The sequence below is a fragment of the Scophthalmus maximus genome, chromosome 1 (assembly GCF_022379125.1).
Source record: "Scophthalmus maximus strain ysfricsl-2021 chromosome 1, ASM2237912v1, whole genome shotgun sequence".
Taxonomy (NCBI): Eukaryota; Metazoa; Chordata; class Actinopteri; order Pleuronectiformes; family Scophthalmidae; genus Scophthalmus; species Scophthalmus maximus.
The window spans coordinates 29,946,698-29,959,367 of NC_061515.1; the positions used below are offsets into that span (position 1 = coordinate 29,946,698).

The window sequence follows — 12,670 nt, forward strand, 5'->3', positions numbered from 1 at the left end:
TACTCTTTTTTAAATGTTCAAATAAAGCTGAGCTCATTCGACGGTTGAAGTAATTTTACTTTTCTTTCTTTTAAAGAAAGAAGTGAGTGTGACAGTATTAATGAGCAGGTGGCCAATCTTGTTGTGCCCTGTTGTGGAAACCAGACAAATTATGTAAATGCTTCTATAACCAAGAGCAATCACCACGGTGCAAGACAAGATTCATGTTCTTCCAAACTCTAATATAGACGGCGGACATTATTGCGATCATATTTCCCTCGGTGTGTTTGTGAAATGATCTTTACTGCAAACAGTATTACCATTGTGTGACCAGTGTATCTTCATAGCCAGAATTGTTTCTTATGATGTTTCATGCCTTCAGCAGCCCCCTGACGTAACATGTTCCGAACCAATGTCATAAATTTCAATCTGCCGCGGCCTCTTATGATGCAATTACTCTCCCTGTCTGTCCTCCGAGCAGAGGAGACGAGGGTCGACCAATATCCCTGTAAACAAGTCCATTTATATCTGAGAGAAATTATATATCATTTATATACACAGCCAGCAAAACTTCAGTTCAACTTTAAAACATTTCTTTACAGTACTCCTCGTGGGTAATCATGATTTTTTAATGAATAGCTTTATGTGAAAGTCTCTGAAGCTCATTATAAGTATGGCAACCATCCTTATCTACCTACAGCACGACGTTCTGTTGAAAACTACAGCTCTGCCTAGTAAAGATAACTTATCGTGAAGTGAGAGGAGAGAAAAGGGCTGACTGTAAGCACATTCCTGTTGCAGAGAAGTGTTCCTCTTCTGCAGCGATACCTGTATAGAAGGTCAGTTTCACTTTATTTCCAGTGTCAGCTACTTTTGAAATGGAAGCATTCTGCATTTCCCCCCCCTCGTTCTTCACAGCGACACTCAGAAAGTCCTTTTCTTTTTTATGAGCCTTTCAAAATCAAAATCAGAGTTGACAACCTCTGCTGACCGACCAATCATGACGCCCTGCTGGGGCTTTTCAAATAGTCTAACAAGACCTGTGGCGGTCGTGATGGAGGTCCTCGACGACTTGTGCTGATTACATCTTTAAATGCACGACTCGCCTGTTTGAATAGCAAGAGATGTGGTTAAATCTGCAACAGGTTTAATTGGAGCATTTTACATTTAAAGAATCAGGAGCAACAAGCTCCCATACACAAAAACTGTTTGGTCATTATACAGTGAATAAACTGTAGCTGATTTAGAAAAAACAAAAAAAACTCCATGACGTTTCCACCTACCAGATCACTTTTCATAATGTCCATCACGAAATACATCTGCCTCCACGAAACAAGGAATCAGAAGAGATAAGACGGATGAGCGAGAGCGTCACGGCGTTCATCGTGTTTCTAATGTTCTATCTCGATGAAGGAAAGTGATTACAGACATAATGGGGAGACTTCTGATTTGCTTCATGATGTCGAGAGGGAACATTTTAAAAGCCTCGTGCATGAGGCTTCAACAATATCACGATGCATTAAGAGCAAGAGAGAGCGGCGGTGGATGTTACCGCGTGTGAGAAAGGATTATGTGTTTGGACTTTAGGGGGAGAAGAGAATTGACGGCAAATTGCAGCTTCATAATCAGATGTCACCCTGGTGAACAATGACTCAGAGAGACTGTAAGTCACCTCCGGTCCGCGTCTCGGCCTCCTCCTCTTCAGCAGAGCTTCATCTTGCAAACCATCTGCCGTGAAACGGGTGAGATGTTCATGCAAAACCGACGGAGGCGAGCCGGCGTCCAGACACTCGCTGCTCACTTGCTTTCATTTTTCGCATCTCCGAGCGTCTCGTGTTATACTTTGATATCAACGCTGACGGCAACGGCTTTCGTTTGGAATTTGCAATATCTTATCGGAGTTGAATGAAAATTTGGAAAGCGGATTTACTCATGCGTAGAAAAACGTACGTCTGCGGCGTTTTCCCCAATAATAAGACAATATCACATGTACAAATTCAAGAGCTCTGGACATTTCGAAGCACAACGGGGGTTATTACTGCTGAGAGCAGAAACATAACGGAAGTCCATTTGCAGTCGATATCTCTTTTCACTACGCGGCGTTACATCGTGTCTCATCACGCTGTGAGCGTGAGCTCTGTGGTCGGTCGAGAGGAGCTTTAATGAAGGCGGGGGACAAACACCGCCATCTGCAGTCGCATCAGGTAACGATTATAATTGAATGATGTCTGGCGGTGGAAGCGTCTGGTCCAACAGAATGACCTGTCATTTACCAACTAATGAGAATTTGGTGCACATTACTAGGGACTGCTTAATGGAGCACCTGACATTTACATCCACTTTTTGACATTTGTGTGGGACTTTGTGAACCTTAAAAAATGAATGCAAGTGTGGTAAATATGAGACGACAGTATCTTAGCTCAGTATGATAAAGACAGCTGGCTTTGCTTTGCACAGAGGTCGGGCTTAAATGATCTAATTCATTTTATTTGACAGTTTGTTTGCTTGTCCATTAACTTACCGAGCCTCCTTCAATCAGGAAGGTCTTTCCATTGAAAGTGTGCAGGTCACCGAGTGGAGCCTGGTCAAACTATTGCTTTGTGCATTTTCATTCTTTGCCTTTATATCTTTCCTATATACCTGTAAGTGCTTTTTTTTTCTTGGCCTTAGTGATTCATCTGAATGCAATCAGTCAGTGGGAGGCAGGTCTACAGTCTGTACCCGGCTACCTAGGGGATGCTGAGAGAAATCTGCAGAAAAATTGTGCGCTGGCGATTTCAAATCATTTGTAGCTGGTGTACAAATAACCTTGTAATAAAACCAAATTGAATTAAATCTGTCTAAGGGTCGAATTGTTATGATTATTATCATTGCAGAAAGCTTCTCTTGAGCTTCTGGCTGCCTCGTGATTAATCCTTGGTGTGATTTGGACGTGACAACAAACAGTTAGTTCGGCTGAGCCCTGGAGTCTAGCAAAATATAGAAAATGTTTCAGAAAAGTCTCTGACTGATTTGTCTTCACTCTGATGCTAAATTCCCCAATCAGTGATCAGCTCCTCGTCCCGACAGCCTCCCATGTTCCTGCATCTCGCAGGTTCCCAGCTCAGGTGTTGGTGCTGATCAGGCGGAGAAGGTCGGTTTCGGTTCTTGCCGTTTGGCATGAATCTGTGCTCTCGTCAAAGAGCAGTTTTCATGACTCCCTCTGCAGCTGAACACCTCCCTGCTGGGATGTCCTCTAGCTTTTACGCCTCAAATGAACTTTTTGCTCATGGTCTTTTTATTTAAATCCCGTCAACACTGATCATTTCGCCGTTGCCTCCTTGTCTCTCTATTCCGACTGACTTTGCCCCAAAAGCTTTTCCCTGGCAGGTGTTACATGTGTCGACATTGCCCTGCATGAAAATGTGCATATTTGGCTGTGTGTGACAGCGTGTGTGCACGTGTGTGTGTTCATTGCCAATATTCACAGCTGGAGAAGACGAGAGGACAGGAGTGTTCGTCCATTGGGAAATTATGGAGTTGCAGCTGGCATTCTGCGTTGATGGTCATCCTGGAGAGGGAGAGGAGCACACGGGCAGACATACTTAGACAAAGATATTCAAGACACTAACAATGCGTCAAATCCTTCATTTCGCAGTCCATGTAGTGCACGGTGTGCATCATTGCTTATGTCACATAATTCACTTTTATAAGAAGTATAAGAAGCGCTGGCTTCAAACCAGATGGTGAAGGATCACACTCGGTTGCTTGGCTGATGTGTGAATGCCTCAGAATGACACAACTGTTTAATCATCAGCACCAGACACTTGCTGTTGCATCTTTTTTTTTTCTGCAAAGATGGCATTAACTTATAGGTCAGGCCCCCGAGGGCATGTAAGCTTCTGAAAACTGGAGTTATGATCAGCACCAGATGTTCTGGAGGAGCAACAGTGATCACAAAGACACCGGGGATCTGTTTAACATCCAAAATATAAACCTGGATGTGACTCACTATAAACTCTCAGGGTGTTAATTCAATCAACTGTATATTTCTAAAATTCATTTTCACCGGATGTGAAAATTGCTGCACAAATGAGACCATTTCACAAATAGGTGTTGTGTCCCTGATTCAAATGTCCTCCCTCTCATTAACCGGCGTCTCCATCAAAGCAGGGAGAGGTCCGTCTCAACATCTTATTTGCAGGTGAACAAAGTGCAGACGATGTCTGCTTTGCCATTTGCATATAGACACTCGCCCTCCGTCCTTGTCAGCGGACAGGACGTCCAAATCTAGGCACGCCTGAGGAGCCGAGGTGAGAGGTTTGGCAAAGATGCCTCCAAACATGCGCCTCCTCTGGACTTAATAACCTTTTAATGAACAATCATTTTCAGATTCATCACCGAGGCGCGCATTAGTGCAAGTCAAATTAGCTGCTGAAACCCAGACATTGTGGGGCGAAGGTTGTGGCTGTGAAGAGGAATCTCTTGTTTTCCCATTGTAGCTCGAAGGTTGGTGTCTCTCCAGGAGCCGTCATGTACAGTAGTGATGTTTTGAAGTCACTCCACTGTCAGCATCCGCACACAGCCGTGTTGGGTGCTAAAAAAAAACTACGGCTGCAAATAGTTTTAGTCATGTTCTCAAAGACCTGCTCCTGCAGATGCAAATTCAGTGGCTGTTGTGCACCCGATTTGTTGCTAGATCAAACAAGATGCATAATTAAGATTCAAGTCATTGTTTCACACCTTTGTCAGCAACAATTCATGTGAACGTAAGCATTACCACAACATCATCAAAGCCAACGAGCAAGAAATAGGATTAGTTGATCTCATGACATGCAAATGTGTTCTCTTTTGAGGTGGAAAACACCTGAGGTCTGTAGAAATTAGAAATTAAAGGAAATATTTAAGCTGAATCACACGTGAAGCTAAAAACTTAACAATGACCTATTATAGCACTGTTATGGTGTGAATGTTAGCGTATATAAATGTATTTACACATCTAACAGACATAAACCTGCATCAGTACTTGTTGTGTGTACTTCTGCGTCGAGCTGAGGGAGAAACTGCGACGCTGGATTCTGTTAGTTCTTTCAACTTGACACATTATGTCCATTGTTATTATAAAATATTGATGAGTGCAGCTTTAAACCAGCAGTATAATAGTTATGAACTGCTGAACCCTTCCGGATATCTGTCTCAGCCTCAGTCCAAATCACTGCCCTACACTTGTTGTAGGTAATGATCAGAAAGCCTTTTATATATGATATACGGCCTTTCTTTTCCCCTGTATCTAGAAATACAAGTTGTCTGTCTGCAAAGCCACATCGCCTCCTGCACAGAATATGAGGCATGAGAGAGAACGAAGAGGAACACGCCCATTGCTCGGAGAACTCACACTTTAGCACTCTTTTATTTGCATGTACTTATTTATTCACCTCCTCATGACAGATTGTGAGCCGTCCCGACGCTGCCGGAGCTGTGCATCGGCCCCTGTAAGGGGCGGAAAGCAAACACTCCTGGTGCTATTTGCTGTTTGGCCAAGGTCTACTCTGAAATCCTGGACACGCAGGTAAAATTGGATCCTCAAGACAGAAAAAGCTCATGTCAGAGCTCGAGGGTTCATAAGCCCAGATGCCACTCAAGTTTAAGAAGAACCTGTCCAGAGTTGTTCTTTCGTCTTCTTCTTTTTTTCTCTCATAGACAGAGTGAGGGTTATTTTGTGATAAGGCCACACACACACACACACATGCACAGCCTCCCACTGTGTGTCATCTCTCCACCACGGAGATGCTGTCAGATGCTGTTTACCGAAGCCCTGAGAGGCAAGTGATTTATTTTTTCGTCAAGAGGAGTTTGTTTTTGTAATACTCTTTTCGGGAAAAAGAAAAGAGGCTACAATCATGTTTTTCTGAGTGATTTCCCCCCCCAGCCACTCGAAGCACAACGCACTAAGCCCATTGTACACCATCACAATCACGCCTCTCTTTTGCCTAGAAGAGTATTTTAATGGGTGAAGGGTTCCTGCCAGAGAAGCTTCAGGAAGTAAGGCAAGTGTGGCCAAGATGGATGGAGATTATATCTGTCATCTGGCTCCGGAAAGTGTATGGATGTGCATTAAGCCACAGTATCCTCACTGGTGTGAATAGGATGGACAAAGAAATGGAAACACGCGTGAGCATAACGCAACGTCTCACATACGGCCTCCTTCAAAATAACCACGAAGTGAAACAGTTTCGACACAAAGTGCACATTGTGATCGACTGTCGTATGAAGCTGCAGTCGTTTCTCGTCGGCCGTCCCTAATAATCTGGCAACTGGGAAGAACTGACTACTATTGGAAACCACTGTTTCAGTGGGAGCCACCAGTCGCCGCCTGGGCATGAGTTGCTGTTTTCGCCACTTTTGAACCCAAATTTGGATTCTAGCTTTCCATCGACTCCCACGAGAAAAAACAAGCCATTGAGTAATTTAGTCTTTTTGTACCTCAGTGTGTAGAGTATTTTTCCATTGTTCCAGATGCGGAGCAGCTGATTGGGTGTCGTTATCCAGTGGGAGTCGGCCGTCTTGGAATTCCTGAAGATGGTGTCGGGCAGCCAGATCAGGCCGACCATATTGCTGTTTGACAAAAAGAGGCGAAAACACACAGAGGGAGTGGGAAGCAGGTAGTAAGAGATGATTGCTGTTGAATTCCCTTTGACTTTCTCTGGGAAAAATATGAAGCAGCGTCACTTCCCAATGAGAAGCTAATAAAAAAACGGGGCGGCATGGGGAGACAAAGCACATCAATCAATTTATTCCATCAATTACAGAGCCTCTTCCTGAGAGAGGGAAGAATATTGCTCTGGATATTCACAGATTGAAAATGTTGAAACGCAATAGTTGGTGCAGCGGAGAGAAAGACGCCCACAGCTACAGTCGATTCAAAACAACAGTGCTCTGATTATCACTTAGACGTGTCAATGCTGCCGCCGCGTACGCAGGGATTTGAAATGACGCCGTCGGTACATCCTGAGTAAATCCACTACCTGTTGAGGGTTAGAATCCGCATGCTGCTGCTGTTGTACCGCAGACGGGTGTCCACCCAGGTCTGGGCGAAGATGATATCGATCTGGTACTCCTGCGGAGAGAGAAGTACAGTCGATATACGGATCTCACAAGTATAGACCAGAGACACATAGGAGGCGAGAGGGTCTTTCTGCCCGAGCCGGTGAGAAACCACTGGAACACCACACTGGCAACCCGCTGGAACACTGGAACACACATTATGCATTTGATATGGACATTTCTTTTTTTCTTACCTCGGCAATGACCCTTCTTCTAATAGAAGAGAGAAGTTTGACAATGAGGACGTTCTAAAATAAGTAGTTCAAATTCCTTTTTTCAAATTCCATTCCTTTTCAACACAGCATGAGTTGACAGTGAAGTATCCTTGAGAATACCACCGGAGTTAGATTGTTGGAAATAGATTTTAGTTAATGAGAAATGTCCGATTTTTCTTTTTGATTGAATTGAGGAGGTTAAACTGCAATCGCTGCTTTGGTCAGAGCCAAAAATTCCAATAAGTGCACGATGTGACAATTAACAAATGTAACCTCCCAACTCGGAGACAAATCAACCAGGAGTGAGTCTGCACGTTCCTTACGGATCCAAACAATGAGTAAATATAACCATGGCAAAATATAGCCGACAAAGAGCTTCACTCATTGATCTCCACTGGCTTTGAACCTTCCATTAACGGCTTTTATTGTTTCTTTAAGCTCTGCTGTCAGAACCGTCGTGTACACGACCGTCACCCATCCAGATTTCAGCAGACACCCTTCATGGACGCTGATGCTTCTATTTTGGTGACGTGAGGTTTTTGTAAAACAAAAGTAGTACGGACGCAGTTGCAAGACTTTTAGAAGGTGGTGCACATCCACTCTGTATGATACAAACAGGGTGGAACTCACTCTCCGTTGAATAACTGAGGTGGGCCCACGAAGGTAGAGATGTCTGAGGCGTGTACAGTACTAAACTGGCAAGAGTTCCAGTGTCAGGACGTTGTTGTTTAAAGACGTTACACATCGATCATGATTGTGTTTAGTAAGAGCTTGGGGTCAGTTAGTGTTTCATACATGCACGACCTCATCCACCTGTAGACTCCTAGAGAGTCCTGTCGAGTTCAGACCCTACGACCTTCAAAGTTGTGGGATTAATCAGCTTTCACTGGGAGAAACCCCGACTACGCCACGGCCCTTCTCTGATTGGCTGTAGTTTGATTCGCCCAGATATTTAGCCACTCGAAGCAGCGATTGGCGACTGATTGGTAATCAAAGTATCGTTGTCCCTCCCCACTCGCGGCCCTTGTGGCGACGGAGTGGATGGTGAATCCAGGTTGACTTTGTCCCACTGCCTCGCTCGCCGCGAGGAAGCGAGGGAGTGGGTGAGTAACGATGGCAAACGACAAGGTCAGGGCGCTGGGCGAGTCGGGGGAGTGACAAGGCGAGAATCTCCACTCACTCTCTGTCTGTCTGTGTCACTCCCCACGAAAAAAAGTTGAGGAGTGACAGGGTCGGAGTCACGGCGCCAAAACACGAGCGCGGCACATTTCTACGATAACGACTGAGCTCATGCTGATGTTGATTTGCAGCTGTAGACGTTGTTATCAACAATTTCTGCCAGGCATTGCCACAAACTGCCCCCAGGGAACGAATGGAGCATTTTGAATGGTGTTAGGTATCAGCAAGCTGAATTCCACTGAAGGATTATGGGACCAAGCAAATGTAGTTTTTACGATTTCCATATGGACCTCTGAGTTTAACTGCTCACATTATTCAGGCTCATAAATCAGGGAAATTAAGTCGCAATGACACTGAAAACACATTGTCAAGGTGACTACATTACAACTAAGTTGGATTAGAAAAATATGACATTACTTGGAGATAAAGATATTATGTGAGGATAAAGCCGATGCCCTGCGATCGAGCAGAAACAAGCCAGAGGTTAAACACATTTACATTAACCATTAAGTCGGACATTTTAGAAACGACAAGCTTTTCACGTCTTTCCATGGCTCCCTCAGAGGCCGGGGACCTCCAACATGGCCGGCAGAAGGTCAGTGCATCAGCTGGAAGTCCTTTGTGGCATGCCAATAAGGCGGACTGATACTTCACTGATAAGGTCAGACAGCGGGAACTCATTGGACGCTGCAATCAAACGGAGGAAAATAATACGTTGGCATTTAGGGAGAAAGTTAGTTAGATTTTTAGATGCATCAAAAGATATATCACGGATGTTGATATCCTGTGCCCCTTAAATTCTGTTTTCATTTAACGCCGAATTATCCCACAGGTTATCTCAAGGCACTTAACAGAGGAAGCTATCATAGCACATAATGTACGTGTTCAAAGTTGCACTGATTCTCACACAGTGTCAGTCACTTTCAGCCTTTTTTTGCCCTTTTCCAAAAACAGATGAGGCCTGACCTTCCAAATACATCTGTCACCAGACAACCCATGGTTACCGTGGGCCTGCGTGACCTTTGGAGGGGAACGGCGGGGAGACACATAATGACGCTGACGCTCCCTTATTTCAGACGGCGACATGTTACGCCAGGCGGGGAGATGAACTCTCTCACGGCAAATCCCCAAATGGGATTTTCTGCTTCCTCTCGGCCCTTTTGGGGGACTCCACCTACCTGACAAGGCTCTGAGGCAGGTCCATTATTCATGGACATTATGCAAAACAATGATGCCGAGTGTTCGAAGATACCGGACTGAAATTAACTACGGAGGCCGGCATTATTCCCCCCGGGATCCCTTTCAAAGTCAGAAAGTGGAGGTGTTTAAGGGTCCATTACTCAAAACTATTGACAAAGAAACAATGAGGCAAAGACGTGTGATCATCAAGAGTGACTTTCTTTGTGTCGTCCAACGCACAAAGTCAGCGAGTTCTTTATTTAGGGTTTAAATATTTCATTTTTAAGGTGTTAAAATATTCAGGACGTGATTCCCTCCTATCCCCAGCGCAGCAGGATTTAGGTACAGGGATTGTTTGAAATCCATCATGGAATGACTTGATATTCCTTTGAAACGTGCTTGTGTCAACTTCCTGCTCGGAGCTTTCACATTAAATGGATAACAATCATAGGATCATATTATAATACGTGTTTTTGAAATCGTACCTTCTCTGCTTGGCAAATATGATAAGTTTAAATGAATCTTTCACAGTAATAGTGCAGCAACGAGTACTTTCTACTTTGGGCTGTGGCTTGTTCTGGAGTATTTTGACACCGTGGTGGTAGTACGACCTTAACTTCCAGTGGAGTCCAGTCGTCTCTAACACACTGTCTTGCTCTTTGTACGTTGTGATGCTTTGCAGTGAAGGGAATAACAGACCGGAGCACAGATCACTGACTAATGTACTTCTTCAGGCAAAACTGATGCGGCATAGTTGGTATAAATATTTATAAGTAAAATATTTATAACTCCCAGAAATTTGGTCGCTGGACTAGATTTTCCTCCCACAAGAAGGAGGAGAGCGAGGAACACGAGGAGCGTCGGGTCCCTCCACGCCGTGCGTCCACTTGTGAGCAGACTCGGCTGATACTTCGTGATGAGCCGTATTTAAATATCCACGTGCCCAAATACTCGCCCTGACCCAGAATGCTTTGCTGCTGCCCTGTCCTGCAGGGCGCCCACCAGTGACACCCCCCCCCCCCCCCCCCCCCCCCCCCCCTCCGGCGATGGGAAGACTTGACGCCAAACTACGAACATTCTCCCGCCGCTTCGGGGCGACGATGAACTTCTGTCACACGTGTTTCAAACAAAAGTGTGCGGCACCTGCGGTTATCAGTGGCATTTTAAAGATTGCTTCGGTGTGTGTGTGTGTGTGTGGGGCTAATTTCATTAACATGCTTTTGTCCTAAGAATCAAATAGAAAGAGCCTTGAAAGGAACAAAAGGGAATCATTTGCATACCTGGCTGGAAGAAATGATGTCGGCTGTGTTCCGCTGAGCATCTCTCGTGAGGTACGATCAGCACCTGTGTGTCTGTGTCCAACTCTGGGACACGTGATTTACTTTTCTTTGTATCGGTAATCGTGGCGGCGGTGGTCGAGTACTGGATGTTGCAGTGGTGTGGATTAATCTGAGGTCAGTTTGAGCACCTGAATCAGCTCTTAGCATCTGTCTTTTCCAGATGTAGATTATATTGCTGGATAATTCAAGTCGCGTTGAAGCTTAAAAATAAATATCATGCAATTTGTGACGAACATGCCTCCCCCCGTAGCTTCCCCTTCTGAGTTGATTCTTGAAAACAATCAGAGGAATCAGGGAGGAAGCGGACGAAGGTAATGGAATCTAATAAAGGGGCGAGGACGGCGATGAAGATTAAGGAGAACGACGCGCCAGATTACTGATAAAGTGGTCGTCCCCGTGTCAGCTGATCAATGTTCCAACACGTCAGCGGTCACATTTCATCCAGACGGTGCGTCAGTCTTCTCCTCGCTCTGTTCCCGGATGAGTCACTTGGACCAATGTGCTCATTACCGGACTTGTTGCCATTTGTGTATCTGTTAAGCTCTTTTCTGAACGAGTGGAGCGATATTGAGTTGTCGCTCTGAGTGCACTCCAGTTTGAACAGGTATCTCTCTCATAAAAAGGGTGTGAGAGACTGTTACCTGGCCACAGAGGTTTCTCATCCACACATCAGAGAAAGAACTCTGTCAATGACAGTGAAGCACTGAAAGCGTCCACATTCGCTGAGACTGCAGGAAATGGCACTTTGACGTTTTGACGACTGATGGAGCATTGGCATGAGATTATTTTGTTCTCAATAGTGTCAGACGAACACTTGGCGCTGATCAGGCTCCTACGTTGAATGTGAACGGAGAGAACAGCCAATAGCTCCTTCTTTTCAGACTATGAATTTCTACTCAGACACATTTTGGAAGTCGCAGACAAAAGCCCCAGGTCGCGGCCTAATTGGCGTTTGATCGGCAGTCGCCATCTGCAATGTGAGAACTCGCATTTCAAGACGTCGCCAAGTCCGACTAGAAGGTGAAATATCTGAACCAGTCCGGGGGGGTCAGCTGGGATCTGCTGCAGTCGCTTCTGCGAGCATTTGAGGATAAGCGATATAGATGATGAATGGAGGGATAAATAGCTGGACGAATCGGCGCCATCTACAGCCAATCAGAGCGCAGGACTGCGGTCTAGCCAGAGGGTTTCTCCTGGTTCGCCCTGCGGCGCGAGCTTCTCCGAGGCGGATTGGCTCTAAGGACGAGTTTGGATCAAAAACTTTAAAAGGGGAAATACTTCTACTCGCTCACAGAAACCTTGGACAGCAAACATCCCCGTTTTGAGATGTTTTGAAGCATATGTCAACGAATATGTTTGGTCTCAACAGTTTCTCCTCACTGTCAGTCGTCATCTTTCTGACTCATTGCCAGTAAATCCCCTCTAACACCGTCCTGTGGAACTGACGTACACCTCACTGGATGTGGGAGCTGATGCACCTCTGAGCAGAATCTGACACCGTGTGAAGCCACACCGGAATTCTACTGTAAAATTCACACATTATCAGCTGTAGTGACATTACAACAGTACGCCAGATGACTGAGGATATGGAAAATGTGCTGTACATCGGGAGGGATCTAACGTTTGCGCTGTGAGGATAGTGACTTTCTCCTGAAGCAGATCGCGACAGTAGCTCCCTCTCAAGTTGTGTAAATA

General features: G+C 45.2%; 1 protein-coding gene across 1 annotated transcript in view; it reads right to left on the minus strand.

Annotated features, from left to right (window-relative positions):
- LOC118309544 (gamma-aminobutyric acid receptor subunit gamma-3-like) overlaps positions 1-12,670 on the minus strand; it is a 57,505-nt gene that overhangs the window by 17,744 nt on the left and 27,091 nt on the right. Inside the window, exons 4-6 of the mRNA XM_035631799.2 lie at positions 6,984-7,075; positions 6,442-6,573; positions 3,447-3,529 (exon numbers count right to left, since the gene is read on the minus strand). Coding sequence (XP_035487692.1) covers positions 3,447-3,529; positions 6,442-6,573; positions 6,984-7,075 — 307 coding nt within the window. The remainder of the gene's footprint in view (positions 1-3,446; positions 3,530-6,441; positions 6,574-6,983; positions 7,076-12,670) is intronic.